The sequence below is a fragment of the Onychomys torridus genome, chromosome 6 (assembly GCF_903995425.1).
Source record: "Onychomys torridus chromosome 6, mOncTor1.1, whole genome shotgun sequence".
Taxonomy (NCBI): domain Eukaryota; kingdom Metazoa; phylum Chordata; class Mammalia; order Rodentia; family Cricetidae; genus Onychomys; species Onychomys torridus.
The window spans coordinates 81,240,499-81,264,373 of record NC_050448.1 but is presented as its reverse complement, the minus strand read 5'-3'; the positions used below and the strand labels follow the sequence as shown (position 1 = coordinate 81,264,373).

The 23,875-nt window shown below is 36.6% G+C and overlaps 1 protein-coding gene across 1 annotated transcript in view; it reads left to right on the top strand.

Moving 5' to 3' along the window:
• Positions 1-8,123, top strand: part of Cd53 (CD53 molecule) — a 30,453-nt gene extending 22,330 nt beyond the window's left edge. Inside the window, exons 4-8 of the mRNA XM_036190363.1 lie at positions 1,722-1,796; positions 2,306-2,401; positions 6,141-6,221; positions 6,431-6,514; positions 7,367-8,123. Coding sequence (XP_036046256.1) covers positions 1,722-1,796; positions 2,306-2,401; positions 6,141-6,221; positions 6,431-6,514; positions 7,367-7,438 — 408 coding nt within the window. The 3' untranslated portion in view covers positions 7,439-8,123. The remainder of the gene's footprint in view (positions 1-1,721; positions 1,797-2,305; positions 2,402-6,140; positions 6,222-6,430; positions 6,515-7,366) is intronic.
• Positions 8,124-23,875: the final 15,752 nt, after the last annotated feature.

Genomic DNA, 23,875 nt, shown 5'->3' with positions numbered 1-23,875 from the left:
AACCAACACAGTCCATTGCTTCTCAATTTTATATGTACATTCACTAGTGGCCTCTCTGCAGATGATCTGACCCTGCCACAGAGTTCCAATACTCAGTTGCTCTCCATGACCACTAGTACCACATATATAGCTGTTACAATTTCAGATTCTGCTGAAAGTTTATTGAGGAATTGCCAGTTTATTCTAGGTTGTCAAGTTGATAATTAAAGCTAACCATCATAGCATCTCTTATCAGCCAAGATTTTATACACCAATATTAGTTTGTTTCTCACTGGGATCCCAAGGATATGTAGAAGAAGACATGACTGTTATCTGTGGTATCCATTTTAAACTGTCAGTAACAGCCCTTGTCATGTCCCACAGCATAATACTTTTCCTCAATGTCTGCTTGAAATTAGTTATCAACTTTATGCCTACATCCTTATATAAGAACATGCTTCAAGATCTGAGACATAGTAATTAACTGATGAAAAAATAATCAGTAGGTTCTTCTGAACATAGCAACCCTCCCCAATGATGTAGAATTCTTCCTTAATTCATGCACAAAGCAGCCTTCATAGTAGACCTTTCCTGAAGTCTTTGACTACTAGAAATGGAAGAGATTTTCAGCAGTTCCCTGTCAAATAAGCAGCCTGAGGAGTACTGTCAGGCTTAGACTTTGCCTAATAAAACTGGAGAAGAAGAGATACAATTTTCCTAGTATATTAAGGACAGAAATTGATATAACAATGCTTTCATTCTTAAGCCAGGCAGTGGTAGTGCATGCCTTTAATCCCAGCACTCGGGAACGACAGAGCCAGGCAGATCTCCATGAGTTTGAGGCTAGCCTGGGCTATAAAGCGAGATCCAGGACAGGTATCAAAACTACACAGAGAAACCCTGTCTCAAAAAAAAAATCATAAAACAATGCTTCCATTCTTATGTGTTACCATCTCAGTCATCCCTTAAGTCATGTGATCAATCTTCTCTTGCAGATCAACATTTAAACTAGAGCCAAGATTAATAATAATAATAATAATAATAATAATAATAATAACAACAATAATAATAATAATAAATAAGTGTTATCAAGCAGTTCTCAGGCAGATAGAAAATGATAGGAAATATCAGAGACAGGACAAATGATTTAAGCAATCAAAATTGGTGTTTAAGTTTTTTTTAAGGTGAAGAACAATGAAACTGTGTAAGTTTTATTTTTGTATAAATGTCATGCAGGGATTAAAATTCTAAATTTGGAGATAAAACTGACTTATAACTATCATTAGGCTCCATTTTCCTCTGTATATATGTCCTCTCAAGCTTCACCATCATCTACCCTCTTTCTTGAACTAGACTTGATCTGATATATGGGACCAGGACCCAAACTCACACTTGAATTGCTTGGCTTTTTGAGCAGCTGTTTCACTAGGCTGCTGCTAAAAAACTGATTCAACAATGTTAGAACAAAGTTAGAGGGTAGTTAATATGCTTTCTAGAGTCCAGCTGTAAGAAAGGAACACATACTATTCATAAAACAAGAGAGGTCTTAGGAAGCCCCAAAGAGGCAGGAACAGTTTCCATGCATGATTGTGTGTGTGTGTGTGTGTGTGTGTGTGTGTGTGTGTGTGTGTGTGCGCGCGCATACGTATGCACACATGTGTAGACCTGTTTGTTCTTAAGGCAGAGAGAGGTAAATCAGAAACTAGAATCAATATTCTGATAATGTCTCTGGTTTGTCACAGTTCTTTGTTCTGCTGATGATTATTCTCCTTGCTGAGGTGACCTTAGCCATCCTGCTCTTTGTGTATGAACAAAAGGTAAGTTATGAAGAACATAGCTTGCTCTCTTATTGCTGAGATGGGGAATACACTGCAGAGAAGTTAGTAAAGCAAAATTAGTAGTAAGTCACACAAATAAAGTAGGAGGATGAGAGATTAATTGCAGTTGAGAAGAGAAAAAAAATGTCATGAAGATTTTATTTGAATGATACCATAAAAGATAACTGGAGGGAAAATGAAGCAAGCTTGTCTTCCTCCTGCCTACCTCTGTCTATGGAGCTGGCAGTCTTCTCATTAATGTTTGACTTTGGCTTTGGTTGTACCTTCCTTTGTAACTATAGTTTTGGAAGTATAAAAGTCATTATGAACATCTTCCTTCAAAACCATATAAATCTTCAGCTTGTTTTCCCACATAACCTCCCTCATCTCACTTCCCTAGTTCTGACTCCTTAGGTGGGGGGATATATTTGCTCCACTAGAAGTCTCTTATTTCTTGAATGCATCTTGTTTTGACTATGTCTTCCCTGGTGGACTGTGATTTACCTCAGCTGAACAAGTATGTGGCTGAGGGCCTGAATGACAGCATTCAACATTATCACTCAGACAACAACACCATGGCAGCATGGGACTTCATCCAGTCACATGTAAGTATATAAAGAATCATTCTCAGATGTATCAGACTGAATTCGCAGCATTGGTCCCCAGAAACTGGTGTCTCTTTCCTAAAGGTTTCAGACTCAAAGATCTTTAGTTCTAAAGTCCAAAGGAGCATCTGTCCTCTCACAGGCAGTGGAGTATAGGGATTAATCCAACTGGTACAAATTTTTCTACATTCTATTTCATTCTTTACCAACTCACATAAGGTCATTGCCTTAGCCCTAACAGGATGAAAAGAAAACCCAAATAAACCATATTGGATTAGTTTATATATTTTGCCAAATGTTATTAAAATAGCAGTAGAATAAAAGAAACCTTTGAAATTCCCAAGTCACCAAAACGATTACGTTTTTTTTTTTACCCAGTCCTCTAGTGTCACATTGATCCAGCTTCTCCCTCCACATGAACTTATGTCAACTTTGCACTCTTTCCTTAGAGTGTTAGGAGACAAATATGGACTAGAGAGCCTTGCACAGTCATAACACGTCCAAAGGGTACTATAACCACTCATGATGGATTAATATGGAATAGACAAAAATAACATAGGAAATTACAACATGAAAACAAGAATGGGAGGACTCGGAGAAATTACAACCTCTTTAGATTTCACATTCCTCATTTGTTTCAAGTCAGAAGTCCCTTTTAATGTCCAGACACATAACAAAGGAAAAACAAAACTAAATAAATCTTTTGATACATGTCACCAGCTTCATATAGATTTTGTCACTGACACCTCATTCAATCCCCTAGACAATTGGCTGGAATATTCTAAAGCAAATAAATATCTCACCTATTAAATATCACTAAAGAGTCTGGTTCAGTGGTTAAGAGCACTTATTGCTTTGCTAGGGGATCTGGGGTTTTTTTTGGGGGGGTTGTTTGTTTTTGTTTTTTTTTCAAGACAGGGTTTCTCTGTGTAGTTTTGGTACCTGTCCTGGATCTCGCTCTGTAGACCAGGTTGGCTTGGAACTCACAGAGATCTGCCTGGCTCTGCCTCCCGAGTGCTGGACTAAAGGCGTGTGCCACCACTACCTGGTGGGATCTGGGTTTTGTTATTAGCACCTACCTGGTGGTTCACAAATCCTGGAACTCCAATTCCAAAGGATCTGAAACCCTTTCCTGCTTCCACATGTACCTGCATGCATATAGTGAACATGCAGTCATACACACACACACACACACACACACACACACACACACACACACACGCTCAAATAAATAAATAAATCATCAAATATAACTAACAGTCTATATTCCAATTATTCTAATTTTCTCAAAAAATTTCAACTGATTTGAACAAATCAAGACCTAAGAAGAGCCAAATGTTACATTTGGATGAAATATTTCAAAATTTCTTTTACTCTATAACAGCATCCCACTTCTTTATATTATATGTATGTGGAGAAAATTAGGTTATTTGTCCTATAGCTTTCACCATTTTCTGTATCTGACTGGTTTATTCCCAGAGGTATTTTGATGGCAGGAAATCTGTTTCCTAGAGATACTGTGAATCTAGAAGTTTGATGAAGTCTCACTCTCCTCTTCTCTTTCTTCTTTTAAAATAATATTTTTTATTGATTGAGAATTTCATACAATATATTCTGATCATATTCACCCCTAAACTTTTTCAGAATGGCTCCCACTTCCCTACTCACTTTGTTTCCTTATTTTATTTATAAACACACTGAGCTCAGTTAGTGATACCTATATACTTTTGGGTGAGGTCATCCCATAGGTCACCTGCCAGTGGTTATGCACTTAAAAACTGGATCTCCTTCTTTCAGCAGTAATCAATTGCCAGTAACTCTTCAGCTAGGGATGGGACTTCCTGACCATTCTACCCTTTGTTCTTGTTCTGTTTTTGTGAATGCTGCCACAATCACTGTGAGTTCCTATGTGAAACTGCCCTGTTGTGTCCAAGGAATGCTGTTTCCTTATAGTCAGCCACCACCTCTAGCTCTTACACCTTTCTGCCCACTCTTCATACAGACCCCTTGACCTTGGGAGGAGATGGTGTAATATAGATGCCACTTTGAGGCTGAGTAACCCATAGTCTTTTATTCTCTACACATTGATCAGTTGTGGGTCTCTGTGTTAATCACCATCTCCTAAAGAAAGAAGCTTCCCTGATGATGCTTAAGTGATGCACACTCATCTAGGCATATAGTAATAAGTCATTATAAATTGATTTGATATTATGTCCATTTAGCAAAATAATACTAGTAGGTTCTCCCCAAGGGCCTATAACCTACCTAGTCACAAATTGTTTGTCCTCCAACTGGTTTCAGGTATTTGTCCCATTATGTAACATGCCTTAAATCCAAGCAGGAAGTTATTGGTTTTACCCACAACATCTGTTTCATGATAGCCCCAGCAGTAATATCTTGCTAGGCTGATCATTAATATAGCTCTTAGGTTCACAACTCTGTAAGATTTGTGACTACTTTTCTCCTCTTGTAGCCTACACAGAACCTTCCAACACTATGAAATCTAGCCAGTAGGTATCAAGTATCCAAATCAATCCAGCTTGATCTCTTCATGTTCCATGACTATTTATGTGGTGGTTTCAGCAACAGGGTTTTATGACCAAGTTCTGGAAGGTAACCAGAGGTATTGGCAATAGATTGTAATATTTATGGGTCTATGGGATCTCAATGGCCAACAACTCCAACAAAGGTTAATTTGTTAGTCTGGGGTCTAGTAGGAGCATTATTGTTCAGTTATAGGGTAACCTCATTCAAATTTGTTAATATATATAAAACATAAATACATATTGAAACATACTATGATAAAAGATTCCATAAATGTATACATATATTTTCCATATGGCTTTTTCCCAAAGCTCTTTAGTATTAGTTGCCCCTCCTAGAATTCTATCCCTTATCCTGCCCTGTTATCCTCCAACTCACATAACTATTTCCCTTCAATTTTTCTCCTTTATATGATAGAATTCTATCTATCTCCTTTATTTATTCCCCTTTACTATTTTCTGGACTTCCATTTATACTCCAATTTAAACAAATAATCTAAATAGTCAAAATTAGCATCCATATGTAAGAGAAAACACAATATTTGTTTTCTGAGTCTAGGTTATCTTACTCAGGATGATTGTTTCCATCTCCATCCATTTACTTAAAAATTTCTTAACTTAATTTTTCTTAAGAACTGGATAAAATTTCATTGTATAAATTACGACATTTTTTAATATCGATTCATCAGTTGACGGACATTTAAGCTGTTTCCATTTTCTGGCTACTGTGAGTAGAATAGCAGTAAAAATGGATGAGCAACAGTCTTTAGTAGGATAGAGTCCTTTGGTTGTATGTCCAAGAGTGGTATAGCTGGATCATAACTTTCTCCTATATGTAAAACCACCATTCCTGTTTTCTCATCAAAGCAGGTATCTAAATATCCTGATTTCAATAATCTCAAGAATAAATATGGTTAGCCTTAGTACTGTGCTATAAGGCAGAAAGTACTTGATAGGTAAAAATATAAACCATACATGCCCTTTGTATTTTGTAGAGGTCTTCTGTGAGTAAAATGGTATAATAGTCTTGTGAACATTTAGTTCCAAAGAGTCTGGCAGTAGACCAATTCTGAATTTTCTTCTCTAGAGTCAGATTTGAATGACAGGCATACCTATTGTATAAATTTTGGTGGGTGTTTTGTTTGTTTTGTTTACCTGTTGATTTTGTAATATCATAGTTGGGTCTTGTCTTTTAGTTGCAGTGTTGTGGTGTAAACAGCTCAAGTGATTGGACCAGTGGTCCACCATCTTCCTGCCCACCAGGTGCAGATGTTCAGGTAATTTTGTTGGCAATTTTCCTGTTATTTGATTCTGACTTAGTGTTCTCTACATTATGCTTCTCTCTTTAAACATTCAAGGAAAGTAAAAATGTAACATCTGATATCAGTTTCTGTATTAAATAAATACAAATTACCATCCCAGATAACCTCCCTGATAAGGTTGACATGTTGAATGATATCATTCATGCCTGTAATTTCTCCCCTAGGGTTGCTATAATAAAGCAAAATCGTGGTTTCACTCCAATTTCTTGTATATTGGAATCATTACCATCTGTGTATGCGTGATACAGGTAAGAGATTAACCCCAGAAGCCCTGTAAGGATTAAGTGAGTTAAGACATGCAGTCTTAGAACAGTGCTGGGGAAGTAGAATGAGGCAGTAAATGTCATGATTCCTTTAGCCAAGGAACAAATGATTATATTATCAGTTCAACTTAAAACATGCAGAAAATTTGTTATAAGAAAACATATCAAAAATAAATGTATCCCTGATATATATGAATGAGTCAAAGTCAAATTAAGAGTGCTAAGCAGAATTTCACATTAGTTGCTCACTTAGCTGCTCTGGAAAAGATTATGATAAAATAGCTCACTTGAAAAATTGACCTTTTATGTCAATAAGGAAGTAATGATTGAAATTATAATTATTGGTCTTTGTGCTTGTACTTGGTTTGACAAGTAAAAGGGAAAATTTGTGCTGTTTGTTGTGTATATTCATAACATTATTTTCTACCCAAGTATTGGACATATTATACATTATTTAAGACTTAGTCAAGAACAAAGAGTTAAATAACCTTTTCTCTGCTTGGAAGCAAAGGAACCCTAAGGCTTTGGCAGAACTGACTTATTGTTCTTATACTGTTTATTAAAGACAACTTGACTATACAGCTAAGATTCTATGCCTTCCTAAGAAGATAAAAATGTCTCCAAGACCTTCTACTTTTCCATCATACTATAATTGTCCTCATTTTCTCTCCAATGCTATTCTTAATCTTAAAGAGAGAGATTCCTTAGAGGGGAATGAAGCTGGAAAGTGGTCACAGTGTGATGGAAATCTTGCTTTTCTGTGTTACCAAGCCCAGGATCTGTGGGAGAAATGTTTTCTATTATGAAGACCTCACATTTTCTCAATTCTTTTCTCAGGTGCTGGGGATGGCCTTTGCACTGACACTGAACTGCCAGATTGACAAAACCAGTCAGGCCTTAGGGCTGTGACTTGCAACTGCCCTGAGCTTGAAAGACTTATTTCTCTCTGGAAATCCAAAATACCTATAGTATGAGACCCCAAACAATCACCTGCCTGCCTGGCATTTTGGTTTTTCTCTTATCTCTTCCTTGACTGGGTCCCTGTCTTATACATCCAAGGAAGAGAATATTTGTCATGAAGTCTCCATCTCAAGGAGAAGACAATCATTCACCAACTGATGGCAGTAGCCATATCCCTTAAAGACAGTGAAACATGCCTGGGTAAATTTTTTGGACATAAGAGGCCAAGAGAACCTGAAGCCCTGCTGTCTTGAGATCCAAGGATAGCTGCAGGTGTGCATATAGCTCAGAGAATTGCGTGAACCCCCGAATTTAGCATATGTGAGCCCCTGAGTTCTACAAAAGATGGGTCCAAGTTTAAATGTTGTACTCAACAATTGTCAAATCAGTCTGTAGCCTCTAAATCATGCTACTTTCACTCTACATAAGAGACAAGCTGAAGGCAATTTTGGATTCAGATTCACTGGACAAGTGATACACCCTGTTTCCTTCTGAGCATAGGCCTTGGTAATAGGAATGTTACGTGGATCTCTCTTCAAAGGGAAATATTTCAATTTCTTTGTTAAAATATATTACTGATTTCTGTTACATCCATCTGTCAGTCCATCCATCCATCCATCCATCCATCCATCCATCCATCCATCCAAAAAAGACTATCTAATGATTCTTATCCTATCTTCAGTCAGTCTTAAAGTCTTTGAGTTATATAGCCATAGAACAATACAGAACTACTAATATTCTACACTGTGTTAGTTGATAATTGTGTTCATGTTTATGTTGTTATTTCTCTACCAAATAAGGTTCTGTTTAGGTACTATTTTAACAATTTAATAAAAGAAATAGTTTATGATCACTATTCATCAAACATTTGACTTAGTCTGATATTTCTGCTAGCAAGCTAAATGTATTAGTTAGCTTTTTCTGCATAACAAGTTAGTCCAAAATATAGTGGTAAAGAACCTATACACATTTGTTTTGTTTGTTGATTGATTTAAAGACAGATTTTGCTATGCAGCCCAGTCTGTCTTAGAACATGCTATGTAGCCCAAATTGGCACCAAACTCATTATCATTCTGCTTCTAGCTTCTGAATATTAGAATTACAGATATGTGCCACTGTACTTACTCAGGAAAACATTTATTATCTGATGGCTTTAGGTAATCAGGAATGTGGAAGCAGCTGCAACAAATGATATTAGGTTGTTGTTTTGCACAATTGTGACTAAGTGGTCAGCCATGTCTTCAGTTATCTCAAGTCTCTGTGGGAAAGGAATCCATTGCATGTTCTCACAATAAGCCTTATAGCATGGCCCCACATACTTTTACATAAGCAGTTTCCTGCATAATGGAACAGCTAAGTCATAGAATGAGATACGGCAACCAAAATAGAAGCCACAGACCTTTTACAACATAATCTAAAAGTGCTGCCATCAGTTATTCTTAGAACTGGTTCAAAAGTTCGATTCCCACTCAAGAGATTACACAAGGGTATGACTGCTAGGAAGTTGAGATCACTGCTTGTTTGCTAACCATTTTCCCATGTTTGTTGTGTCAAGAAGACAATATACTTGTCTATATGATAACTGTATTCTATAAAGTAGAAAATCAGAAAATATATAATAGTATGCCTAATGTACAGAACTCAGAAGAAAGAAAAGAAAGTAATAGGTTTCTGTTCTATAAGTTTTCTATAGGATCTTCCATCTCCCTTTAAGGAAAACTAGTTATTTTAGTGGGCTTCTATTGGGAAAACATCTATTGGCATTTTATGAGGCATATAAAGAAGAGAAGAGACATTTTGTTCAAACTAACACTTAGTGGTGACATCATCTGGTAAATTTTCCTACCTAGTAACTGAACTTTGTTCTGAGCTCTGTTTTGATCTTCACTCCCAATAACCTGTTGCAAATTCTAAGAATTCACCTATCAAGTGTTACAAATTAATTTATCTCATCAAAGTCCTTGCCACACTCTTTCAATAGTATGTTGTCTGCAATCTTAGTAGCCAGCAATGTCCACATCTGAACTATTTCCCACACAGCAGCTCAAATTATATGTGTAAAGCATAAATGTAATCATATATTTTTTAAAATAAATGAAACTCTTCATTGACTGCTCATTTGAAAATAAAATTCAGATACTTCATCTGCCACATCCTACAGAAAATGTCCATTCTTAACCTCTTAAACCTTATCTTCTGATGTTTTCACTCTTGTATTTTGTGATTTTGTTACAGTGATGTTTAATAAATTGTATTAGACTTTTTCTATATCTGTTAAAATTTCTAACAGTTCCCTTTGTTTGGCTAATCTTTCCTTCCTGTAAACATTTCCCTAATCTCTCAAGGTTTACAATTACTAATTTCCATGTATGAGCTATCATCCTAATTTCTCCTTTGAGTGAGAGCTGAACTTTGTTTTTGCTGCCAGGAACTGAATCCAGGGCCTTCTGCATGCTCACTCAGTGTTCTGACACTGTGCTACTATCTCAGCCTTTGGATTTTGGGTAACTTTTTCTTTTCTTTTCTTTTCTTTTCTTTTCTTTTCTTTTCTTTTCTTTTCTTTTCTTTCCTTTCCTTTCCTTTCCTTTCCTTTCCCTTCCCTTTCCCTTTCCCTTCCTTCCTTCCTTCCTTTCCTTCCTTCCTTCCTTCCCTTCCTTCCTTCCTTCCTTCCTTCCTTCCTGGTCTTGGCCCTCTTCCTTCCTTCCTTCCTCCCTTCCTTCCTTCCTTTATTTTTTTTTGTTTTTGTTTGTTTTTTGAGACAGGCTTACTCTGTGAAGCCCTGGCTGTTCTGGAACTAGCTCTGTAAACCAGGCTCCCCCTGAACTCACATAGATCCGCCTGCCTCTGCCTCCTGATTACTGGAATTAAAAGTGTGTGTGTGCCACAGAATATGGAGGTATTTCCATTTAAATTTGACACAATGTCTCTTTTATGTGCTTATGCTACACACTCATAAAAAGTTCACAGCTATTATCACAACTATAAGTCTTATATTGTTAGATCTTAATCACCTTTTCTTGAGATACACTATTACTGTTTAGCCCAGACTGGCCTTGAATTCAGTTTGTAGTGTAGGCTAACCTTAAACTCAGTATGTAGTTCAGGATGGCCTGTAATTCTACAGTGATTCTCCTGCTTCAGCCTCTCAAGTGCTGGAACTATAGTTATGTGCCATCATTACTGACACATGATCACATTATAATTATTTATTTTTGCCTATATTATCATCATCTTGATCAAATTAGAAAAGGAGATGAAAATATAAATTAACTATAAATAAAAATAAGACCATGTTCAATGAACTATCAGGAATTGTCCAGAGGAAAAAAATTAGCCCTCATAAAAGAAAGAAAGTAGTTTTTGTTATCTGATTAAGGCTTGGACTGAGAAAGAAGAGCAAAGTGAAGGTAAAGGAGAGAAGGTTAGGGAGAGGAAGTTCAGGAGGTGACATGTTTGACTAAAATGTATTACAAGCTTTTGTAGACTCTTTCAAGGAATATTAAGAGGGAACATACTTTTACTCAATTATGAGGCAAATACAACTTTGATATCAACAATGAACAAAGAGAAAACTAGAAGCCAATTTCATTTATAAGCATAAATACAAGAATTTTTTAAAAAAGAAAATGGTAAAAAATGTAGTAGTAAGTAAAGCGACTAAAATGAATTTATCTTAGGAATGTATATCAGTATTAAAATCAACAAATTAAATACATTAAGCAATTAAAGTGACTAGGCATCATGGTACAGTACATAATCCCATCACTCAGGAGGCAGAGACAGGATAATCACTGCATAGTGATACAGTGAGCTCCAGGCTAGTCCGGGTTACATAACAAGATTCTGTCTGAAAAACCACAACAAAACACATGGAAAAAGAATTAAAGAGAAAAATAATATTGCAATGATTCAGAAAGAAAGTTAGTAAAATCCAACATGCATTGCTTTTTAATAAAATATCATAGGGTCAGAAAGAGAAAGTTTTCCACTCTTCTTAATTTTAGTTATTATGTCTCTATTTTTAAACATTAATTCCTTTTCCATGTATTTCAATTATTTAGAAATTTTCTGATTTCTTCTCTTTTCCTTCATTTTACTTAGCTAATTATTGTGATTCTTACTCTATCCTGAGACAACCTCTGAGTCTATTTCTATTTTCAACTTTTTCCTTTGAACAAACTAAGGATGATTTAACCATGTGTTACAGCATTTTCCTTGGCTGGCAAATATATATATATATATAAATTGAAGAAGTCTACATATGATGTTATTTTTGTTTATGGGTGCTCATGTTGTTCATTAATAGCCTTTTAGAATAGAGGTATCTTAGTCTATTCACAAAATCAGAATAGGTTCCTTTAAGTGAAACTCTGTCTGTTTTATCTCCATTACTATATCAGAAGACCAAGGAGTTCATATGACTGAAGCTTTGCATTCTTGGGGTCTGCTCCCTAATTTGTCTGAAACTCTTCGCTTTTAGTATTAAATGCTACTGGGACATTTTACTTTGCCTTTCCAAGGTTCTTTTTTTTTCCATTAGAATTTAACAAATATGTTAAAGGGGAAGCCTAATGAATATAGCTTCAGTATTGCAAATGCTTCTTGCTGGGAAACGTCCCCTCAAGTTTACATTTGTCTCCCAGGCCCATACAATGATAACTGTCCTGTCTGGTCTTTGAAATCACCTTACAGCTACTGTTGGTAGAACAGTACAAGCTTTTCTATCATCAAGAAGCTACCAAATAAGATGCCCTTTAACTAAAGAATGGATAATGCAAATGTGGTACATATACACAATGGAGTTCTACTCAGCAGAGAAAAACAATGACATCATGAGGTTTGCAGTCAAATGGGTGGATCTAGAAAAAATCATCCTGAATGAGGTAACCTAAACTCAGAAAGACAAACATGGTATGTACTCATTCATAGGAGGATACTAGATTTAAAACAAAGATGACTAGACTGCCACTCACAACTCCAGGGAGGCTACCTAGAAAACAGGACCCCAAAAAAGACACAGGGATCACCAAACGACAGAGAAATAGATGAGATCTACATGAACAACCTGGATGACAGTGGGAGTAATGAAGGGCAAGGTTTCAGGGAAAGAAAGCTTAGTGGAGCAGGAGATCCCAGATGGATCAAGAACAGAGAGGGAGAACAAGGAAAAAGAGACCATGATTAATGAAGACCCCATGGGAATAGGAAGAAGCAAAGCGCTAGAGAGGTCCCCAGAAATCCACAAAGATACCTCCACAATAGACTTCTGGCAATGATGGAGAGAAAGCCCAAACTGATCTTCTCTAGTGATCGATTGGCCAAACACCCTAATTGTTGTGCTAGAACTCTCATCCAATGACTGATAGAAGCAGATGCAGAGATCCATGGCCAGGTCCCAGGTGGAGCTACGGGAGTCCAATAGGCGAGAAAGAGGAGGGATTGAATGAGAGAGAATTGTTGAGACCCTGATTGGAAAAAGCACAGGGACAAATAGCCAAACTAGTGGAAACACATGAACTATGAACCAATAGCTAAGGACCCCCCCCCCCAACTGGATCAGGTCTTCTGGATAAGTGAGACAGTTGATTAACTTGAATGGTTTGGGAGGCCCCCACACAATAGGACCAGGACCTGTCTTTAGTGCATGAGCTGGCTGTTTGGAAACCGGGGCCTATGCAGGGACACTTTGCTCAGCCTGGGCGAAGGGAGGAGGGGACTGGACCTGCCTGGACTGAATCTACCAGGCTGAGCTGACTCCCCAGGGGAGTCCTTGCTCTGTAGGAAATGGGAGGTAGGCTGGGGGAAGGGCGGGGGGGGGCTGGAGGAGGGAGGACAGGGGAATCTGTGGCTGATATGTAAAATTAAATTAAATTATAAAATAATTTTTAAAAAATTAATCTCCATTACACACTTATAATTATAATATTTGAAGTAAATATGACTGAGAAGTTATACTGTTTGGGTTATTAAAACACAGATAACATTAGTTAGCAAACTGAGAAAGAGACCTGTGTTGAAAGATACAGAAGAAGCATCTGCATCTAACAACTCCATCCAGACAATGGTGTCAAAGACTTCACAAATTTCTATTCTGACTTTTAAGGCTAGTAGTCCTGAAGGGACCCTATTCCTGTAAAATGCCATCCCAAAAAAGCTCACCACTGACTTGAGACATTACTAGCCAAGTCTGAGAGCAGAGATTTTTGCAATACACATTGACATATCTCAAGCATCTAAATCCCCATATCCTTCTGCTTTCAAAGATCATTTTAAGTCACAGATATTCAACTAGATCTATCTGAATTTCAACACATTTGACCAAAGCATACATTGAAAGAAAGACAGTCTCTTTGACAAGTGGTACTGGAAAAACTGGATATCAATATTTTGAGAACTGAAACAAGATCTCTATCTCTCCATGGCACAGAAAGAAACTGGAAATGGATCAAAGATTCTAATGTATGACTGGACACTTTGAAACTAGTAGAGAAAATAATAGGAGAAATACTTCAAGATCTATGCTTTGGCAATGGCTTCCTAAATATGATTCGAATAGCTCATAAAATAATGGCAATAATTGACTACTGGGATCATATCAGACTAAAACCCTTATGTACAGAAAAGCAAACAATTAATAGAGTGATGAGACAGTATCCATAAAGAAGAAAATTGCCAATTATTCAACTGGCAGAAAATTAATAGAAAAATAAAAAGAATCAAATTATTAATCACAAATTAATATTAAATCAGTAAATATAACTAAGTTGAACAGATAATTTTCAAATGAAGAAAGAAATATAAATATTTAGTAAATATATAAGAATATAAATGTTTAGTATATAGATGAAATATTTATCTCTTTAATAACCATGGGAAAAATCAAAACTACATTGAGATTCCATTTCATTCCAATCATGATAGCTACCATCAAGAAAACACAAAGCAACAAATGTTGTTAAGAAAACATGGGAAAAAAGAACTTTTATATACAGTTTGTGGGAATGAAATTTAATATGCTCTGTTGTGGCTGTTTATTTAGTCTCAGGAGAAAGTTAATTCTTCAGGACACCTGCCTAACCACAATGGACCAGTAATAACTGATGTGGGTTCCATTTTGTACTTGTCTTCTCTCTATTTTCACCTATCTTTCCTTCCTATGTTCCTGACCTGTGGAGTTCAAGGTCTAATAATAGTTTTAAAAAGATAATATTTTTAGAGAGTGTTCATTCAGATTCCAAAATTATATAAACTCAAATCTTGATGATAGAAAGGTTATGCATATCCAAGTGAACACAGAATTCTAAAATCTTGGTTTTAAATAAGACTACAAGGTAACCTACACCATATTCTTTGTCTAATTAAAGCTAAATGACTTAAAATGATTGTTGAAAGCAGCTGGATATAGGGATTTAGATGCTTGAGATATGTCAATGTGTATTGCAAAAATCTCTGCTCTCAAGGAGCTCATGTTTTTGTGGAAAGAGACCAACATTAAAAATAAAGTATTCTGGATATTTCATGAGTCCAGATGTATAATTTGCAATGTTTTTAACATTGGACAAAAGATTAATGGAGAATATACAAGGAACCCCCAAAACAACAAAATAACACAAAACAAAAACAAGCACCACTACCACCACTCTAACCCAACATTCTGCTTGGACTCTTAGTCATAACAGTAAAGCAAAAGAATAAAAAAGGAATGCAAATGAGAAAGGAGGAAAATCATAGCTCTTAATCCATAACAATAAAAAACAAGGGTAGAAAAGGATTCTCCTAAAACAATTAAAAATTGGCAATAGGGGCTGGTGAAATGGTTCAATATTTAATAGCACACACTGTTTGTCAAGAGATCACAAGTTTGTTTGCCAGTCCCCATATCAAACAACTCACAACTGCCTGTAACTACAATGTAAAAATATAGATCCAACTTAAAAAATCATTAAATGAAATAAAAACAAAGCATACCATATTGGCCCCTGCAGCTATTGTTATTTTTAAGTGACTTCATTATTGGCATACAGAAAAGCTGCTTTTTTCCCCCCTTGATTTTGTATCCTGCTACTTTTCTAAAAGTGTGTGTTTTGGGGCTATAGAGATTGCTCAGTAGTTAAGAGCATGCTATTCTTGATATGACCCAGATTCTCTTATAGTATTCTCATTGCTGTTCATAACTATTCTCAAATCCAGTTCTGGGTTCCCAGTGCCCCCTTCTGGTTTCTGTGGGAACCAGGCACATGCCTGTTGCTTATGTATACATGCAAGCAAAAACTCATATACATAAAATAAAACATACAAAAAGTTTTAAAAACTGTATCTTGAATAAAAGTTTGATAGTGAATTTTTTTGGATCTTTTAAGTAGAAAGCCATTTCATCTGCACATAGGGATTTGACTTTGTCCTTTCTTGTATTGGTGCTTCATTTTATTTTGTTGACTCTAGTTAAGACTTTGAGAACTATATTGAATGAATATGAAGTGATTATGCACCTCTGTATCATTTGAATTTTCACAGGAAATGCTCACAGTTTTTCTCTACTCTTAGTACAATGCTGGCCACAGGTTTGACATATTTGTTATGCCTTTATTATGTAAATGTATGTTCTCTTTATTCTGAGTTTCTTCAGGTAATTTCATGAAGAAATGTTGAACTTTCCATACTGATTGAAATGATATTGTGATTTGCGTCTTTATCCCTATTCGTATACTGAATCACACTTGCATTCCTTCAATGAAACCAAAATGGCTGTTGTTTATGATCTTTTATGTGTGTGACTATGATTGCATGCATGCTATGGCATGTCTGGAGTTCAGAGGACAGTTTTTTACAGTAGGCTCTTTCCTTCTACCTTTACATGGGTTCCTTGGATTGAACTCAGGTAGGTAGACTTGTGAAACACGTTCCTTGATCTTCTTAATGTGTTCTTAAATTTGTTATGCAAGGTGCCGTCAAATATTTTGCTGTGTAAAGGAGCTTGATGATACATAAGCCTGGTAACCTGGGTTCAATCCTTGGAACTCACATAAACGTGGAAGGAAACAACTGACTCCACAAACTGTCCTCTGACCTACATAATATTCCACATCACTCACATGCACATTATATACACACATATCATGTGCACACACATACACACACAAATAATAATGAAGATGTTAAATTGGTTTGTCAGAATTTTACTGAGAAATTTTGTGCTCATGTTTATCAGGGAAATTGGTTTATTGTATTCTATCCCATGTCTTTACATGATTTTAGTATCAAAGTAATATTGGTAGTGTTTCATCCATTTTATTGAACAGTGTGATGAGCACTGGATTATCTCCTTTTTAAAGGCTTTTCTAGAATTTAATCACTAAATAATCTGATACTTGTCTTTTCTTTGCTAGGATATTTCTTATTTATGTTTCAAAGCTTTTATATGTTTGTTTATATCTTCTTGATTTAACATGTGTCTGAGAATGTATGCCCTTCAAGACTTTCCAGTTTTTTGTAATCTAAATTTCAAAATATTCACTAATTCTCTGTATTTCATTGTAATCTACAGTGACCACTTCCTTTTTATCTTTAGTTTTATCTTTTTTAAAAAATATTTTATTTTATGTGAAATTTTATTTTTGTTTTTTTGCCTGCACAAATGTTTGTTTATAACTAAGTAAGCTCCACAGGAGATGTTGGAAGGAATATTTCAATCTGAAAATAATGGACACCCAAGAAGACACAAAGAAATAAACAATTCCAGGAAAGTTAATCAAAGAAGTCTCAAAAAAAAACACTACAGAAAAAAAATGAAAAAAAAATGAAACAACAGGAATTAATAAACATGGCCAATAATAACTCTGTGTATTACCTTCTTCAATCACCCAATAAAGAGGCACAGACTATAAAACTGGATTAGGAGATGGGATCCATCTGTTTTGCTGCCTCTAGGAAAGACACTTCACCATCAAAGACAGACACAGCATTAGGGTACAGAATTCCAACACAGTGAGGATGTGTGAATCCAATAGCTGATCACATCAATAAACACACCAGTTGGACAAAAATAAAACAGAGAAACATTGGAGTTAAATGATACCCTAAGTCAAATGGACATAGGAAAGTTCTGCAGAACATTTCACCCAATACATTCTTCATACAACTGGCAACTTATAGTACTGTACCCAGCAAAATTATCTGTCACAGCTCATGCAGAAAAAGCAAAAGCAAACTAAAGCCACAATTACTGAATGGAATAGGAAATAAAATACATCTTTCTGTTCTCTACTAAGAATCTCATTTTGGCTTTAACAATAGGCACCATCTTAAAGTGAATGGATGGAAAAAAGTATTCTATTTTCAAGCTTGAAATTATGTATATTTATTTTTGTTTTAATGAACTAGAGACACTTGATACACTGTTATTTTGGTAAAATTTCTCTTTAGTATACCACAGTATGTGATTTAAATCACAGATGTATATGTAGTATAAGTAACTCAAATATTTGTCCTCATTTCTGGTTGCAGTAATTTTTTGTAAATTTTTAACTTATTGTTAATTAAACCCAAGTTTCATAGAGAAAAATAAAAAATAATTACAAAAATTATCTAGTAAGTACATTAATGATATATAGTACCAATGATTTTGCCAAATGATTTTTTAAAAATACTCCATCTTTCTTGCTGACAGTTTAATGAAAGAACAGGATACTATATACATACAAAAATTCATTCATCACTCCTGCTCTGACACTTTACTTAAGAAAAAAAGTATTCTAAGCAAATGGGACATTGGCAGGAATTGCTGCCCTAAAAGCTGATGAAATAGGCTTCCATTCAGCTAGGCAGTGTCTTGTTTTATTGGAAAGCTGTTGCCATTAATATTTAAAGATCTCATTGAACAGTATGTGTTGACTGCAGTCATTTTGGTATGTTGTTTTGCTCTTTTGTTTCTTTGTGTAATAGTAATTATGACTTTAGTTTTCTTTTTACAGTCTTTGCTATGCATATTTCTCTCTATCCCAAGCTACTTCTTCCCATATTCTGTTTATGATTGGTCATCTGGATATGAATTCTTTTTGCCTATTTGCATCATGGAAAATCTTTCTTTCTGAATCAATTGTGGCAGATAGATTTTCTGGGTAGAGTAGTGCCCTCACACCAAAGAATATGTGTTCTACTCTGCAGCCCATGGAAACCTTCCTAAAATAAACCACATTCTGGGACACAAAATATTTTTACCAAATTTAAAATAGTTAAATAAATTTCATGTATCATATCTAACCAAAAAACAATATAATGTGGCATGTCTCCTGTGGATCCCATAGACCACCCCACCCCCAGACTTCTCTTGCCTTCCCATCTCATCATTATGTCTCAGCCCCTAACCTGGATGGGCACCCCCTGCTTGACCACAGGCAATACCACCTGCCAAAAGACCAAGTAGGCTGCCTACAGACTATCCCTACTCTCTCTTACCCCAGACCCAATTCTCAGGATCACCTCTAATTCTGCAAAAGAACACACAGCTGCAGCTTTCCTTCTCTACTGTACACTTCTGTAAATTCCTCAGGTCATATGCCCATGACCTCCCTCCACTTCCTCCCTTTCATTCCTTCCTCCCATTTCCCCTGGCAAGCATTCCCTAGTAAACACACCAGCAAGCAGGTCAAGAAAGCAAGCAACACTCAGCCAATGTACTCTCTGAAAATCCAAAGAGGAAGTATAAACCAAAGAACAAAACACCCATCCAACAAACACAAACCCAGAAAGCAGCACCTAGACCTATAACCACCAAAAAAACCCAGATGCTTAGATGACAGCATAAAAAACACAATGAATAACAGCCATGGCAATATGTCACCACCAGAGCCCAGCTATCCTACCACAGCAGGTTCTAAATATTCCAACATAGCTTAAGAACAAGAAAAAAAAAACCTTTATAAATAACTATATGAAATTGATAAAGGTTCTTAACAAACAAATAATTTGAGGAAATGAATAAATTCCTTAAAGAAAGCCAAGGAAAACAATCAAACAATTGAAGGAAACAATAAAAATTGTTCAAGATCTGAAAATAGAAATAGAAGCAATAAATAAAACACAAACTGATGGAATTCAGGAAATGGAAAATCTGGGTAAGTGAACAGGAACTACAGATACAAGCATCACCAACAGGATTCAAGAGTTGGAAGAGAGATTCTCAGGCATTGAAGATACAATAGAAGAAATGGATTCATTGTCCAAAGAAAATGTTAGATTTAAAAAAACTCCTAACACAATACACCAAGTAAATCTGGGACACTAAAAAAGACCAAACCTAACAATAATAGGTATAGAAGGAGAAGAATCCCAGCTCAAAAACCCAGAAAATATATTGAACAAAATCATAGAAGAAAATTCCCCTAACCTAAAGAAGGACATGCTTATAAAGTACAAAAAGCATATAGAACACCAAATAGATTGGATCAGAAAAGAAAGTATCCATGACATATAATAATCAAAACACTAAATATACAGAACAACAAAAAGAATATTAAAAGCTACAAGGGGAAAAGGTCAAATAATATAGAAAGGCAGACCTATCAGAATTACACCCGACTTGTCAGTGGAGACTCTAAAAGCCAGAAGGGCCTAGACAGATTGTCTTGCAGACTCTAAGAGACTGCAGATGCCAGCACAGACTACTAGACCCAGCAAAACTTTTAATCATCATGGATAGATAAAACATATTTCATGACAAAGTGAAATTTAAGCAATATCTATCTACAAATCCAGCCCTAAGAAAGTACTATAAGGAAAATTCCAATCCAAGGAAGTTAACCACACCCATGTAAACACAGGCAATGGATACTCTCTCACCAGAGAAATAAGAAAGGAAATAAACATACATACATACATACACACACACACACACACACACACACACACACACACACACACACACACACACACAATCACCACCACCACCATAAAAATCAGAACAAGCAATCATTGGTTATTAATATCTCTCAATATCAATGGACTCAATTCACCTATAAAAAGGTAAAGGCTAGCATAATGGTTAGGAAAACAGGATCTGTCCTTCTGCTGCATACAGGAAACATATCTCAGTCTCAAAGATAGACATTACCTCAGAGTAAATGGTTGGGAAAAGATTTTCCAATCAAATGGACCTAAGATACAAGCTGGTATGGCTATCCTAATATCTAACAAAATAGACTTCAAACCAAAATTAATTATGGAGAAGGACATTTCATATTCATTAAAAGAAAAATCTATCAGGATGATGTCTCAGTTCTAAACATTCATGCTCCAAATGCAAGGGCACTCACATTTGTAAAAGAAACATTACTAAACCATAAAACATACCTTCAACCCTACACATTCATAGTGGGAGATTTCAAAACCCCACTCTCACCAATGGACAAGATGTCCAGACAGAAATTGAACAGGGAAATAATGAAACTAAGAGACATTATAACTGAAATGGACCTAACAGATATCTACTGACCATTTTACCCAAACACAAAAGAATACACCTCCTTCTTTTTATTATTTATTTATATTTGTGTTTTAATTTTACACATCAGCCATGGGTTCCCCTGTCCTCCCTCCTCCCTCCCCTGACCCCACCTTACCCCCAGCCCCTCCCCTGCATTCCCATGTCCTCAAGGTCCAAGACTCCCCTGGGGATTCATTTAAACCTGGTGGATTCAGTACAGGCAGGTCCAGTCCCCTTCTTCCAGGTTGAGCAAAGTGCCCCTGCATAAGCCCAAGGTTCCAAACAGCCAGCTCATGCACTAAGGACAGACAGGTCCTGGTCCCACAGCCTGGGTGCCTCCCAAACAGTTCAAGCTATTCAATTGTCTCACTTATCCAGAGGGCCTGATCCAGCTGGGGGCTCCACAGCCTTTGGTTCATAATTCATGTGCTTCCATTAGTTTGGCTATTTGTCCCTGTGCTTTTCCAATCTTGGTCTCAAAAGTTCATGCTCTTACAGTCCCTCCGCTTTCCCAACAATTGGACTCCTGGAGCTGCACCTGGGGCCTGGCTGAGGATCTCGGCATCCACTTCGATCAATTATTGGATGAGAGTTCCAGCACAACAGTTAAGGTGTTTGGCCATCTGATCACCAGACTAGGTCAGATCAGGCTTTCTCTCGACCATTGCCAGCAGTCTACAGAGGATGTATCATTGTGGATTTAAGGGGACCTCTCCAGCACTCTGCCTATTCCTGTTCTCATGTGATCATCATTTATCATGGTCTGTTATTCCATGTTCTCCCTTTCTGTTCTTGATCCAGCTGGGATCTCCTGTTCCCCTAAGCTTTCTTTCCCTCAAATCTTGCCCTTCATTATTCCCATTTTCATCCAGCATGTTCAAGGAGATCTCATCCAATTCTCTGTCATTGGGTGATCCCTATGTCTTTCCTAGGGTCCTGTTGTGTAGGTAGCCTCCCTGGAGTTGTGAGTAGCAGTCTAGTCATCTGTGTTTTAAATCTAGTATCCTACTATGAGTGAGTACATACCATGTTTGTCTTTCTGAGTCTGGGTTACCTCACTCAGGATGATTTTTTTCTAGATCTATCCATTTGCCTGCAACCTCATGATGTCATTGTTTTTTCTCTGGTGAGTAGTACACCATTGTGTACATGTGCCATATTTTCTTTATCCATTCTTCAGTTGAAGGGCATCTAGGTTGTTTCCAGGTTCTGGCTATTACAAACAATGCTGATATGAACATAGCTGAGCAAATGCCCTTCTGGTATTATTGAGCATTCTTTGGGTATATGCCCAAGAGTGCTATAGCTGGGTCTTGGGGGAGATGGATTCCCAATTTTCTAAGGAAGCATCATGTTGATTTCCAAATTGGCTGCACAAGCTTGCATTCCCACCAGCAGTGGAGGAGAGTTCCCCTTGATCCACTTCCTCTCCAGCATAAGCTGTCTTCTGTGTCTTTGATCTTAGCCATTTTGACAGGTGTAAGGTAGTATCTCAGAGTCGTTTTGATTTGCATTTCCCAGAAAATTAGGGATGTTGAGCAATTCCTTAAGTGTCTTTCAGCCATTTGAAATTCCTCTGTGGAGGATTCTCTGTTTAGCTCTATAGCCCATTTCTTAAATGGACTGTTGGGCATTTTGATGTCTAATTTCTTGAGTTCTTTATATATTCTGGATATCAGCCCTCTGTCAGATGTGGGGTTGGTGAAGATCTTTTCCCATTCTGTAGGCTGTTGCTTTGTCTTGTTGACTGTGTCCTTTGCTCTACAAAAGTTTCTCAGTTTCAACAGGTCCCATTGATTGATTGTTTCTCTCAGTGTCTGTGCTACTGGTGTTATATTTAGGAAGTGATCTTCTGTGCCATTGTGTTCAAGACTACTTCCTACTTTCTCTTCTCTCAGGTTCAGAGTAACTGGATTTATGTTGAGGTCTTTGATCCACTTGGACTTAAGTTTTGTGTATGGTGACAGATATGGATCTATTTGCAGCCTTCTACACATTGACACCTAATTATGCAGCACCATTTGCTGAAGATGCTTTCTTTTTTCCATTGTACAGTTTTGGATTCTTTGTCAAAAATTATATCTTCATAGGTGTGTGGTTTAATGTCAGGGTCTTCAATTCGATTCCATTGGTCCACATGTCAGGTTTTTATGCCAGTACCAAGCTCTTTTTATTATGGTAGCTCTATAATAGAGCTTGAGGTCAGGGATTGCGATGCCTCCAGAGGTTGTTTCATTGTACAGGATTCTTTTGGCTATCTGGTTTTTTTGTTTTTCCATATGAAGTTGAGTATTATTCTTTCCAGGTCTGTGAAGAATTGTGGTGGTAATTTGATGGGGATTGCATTGAATCTGTAGATTGCTTTTGGTAAGATTGCCATTTTTACTATGTTAATCCTGCCTATCCGTGATCATGGTACATCTTTCCATTTTCTGTCATCTTCTTCAATTTCTTTTTTCAGGGACTTAAAAGTTCTTGTCATATAGGTCCTTCACATGCTTAGTTAGAATAACCCCAAGGTATTTTATATCATTTCTGGCTATTGTAAAGGGTGATGTATCTCTGATTTCCTTCTCAGCCTGTTTGTCTATTGTATATAGGAGGGCTACTGATTTTTTTGAGTTGATCTTGTATCCTGCTATGTTGCTGAAGGTGTTTATAAGCTGTATCAGTTCCTTGGTTGAATTTTGGTGTCACTCATGTATACTATCATGTCATCTGCAAATAGGGAAAGCTTGACTTCTTCCTTTCCAATTTGTATCCCATTAGTCTCCTTATGTTGTCTTATTGCTCTGGCTAGAACTTTAAGTACTATATTGAACAAGTATGGGGAGAGCAGACAGCCTTGCCTTGTTCCTGATTTTAGTGGGATTGCTTTGAGTTTCTCTCCATTTAATTTGATGTTG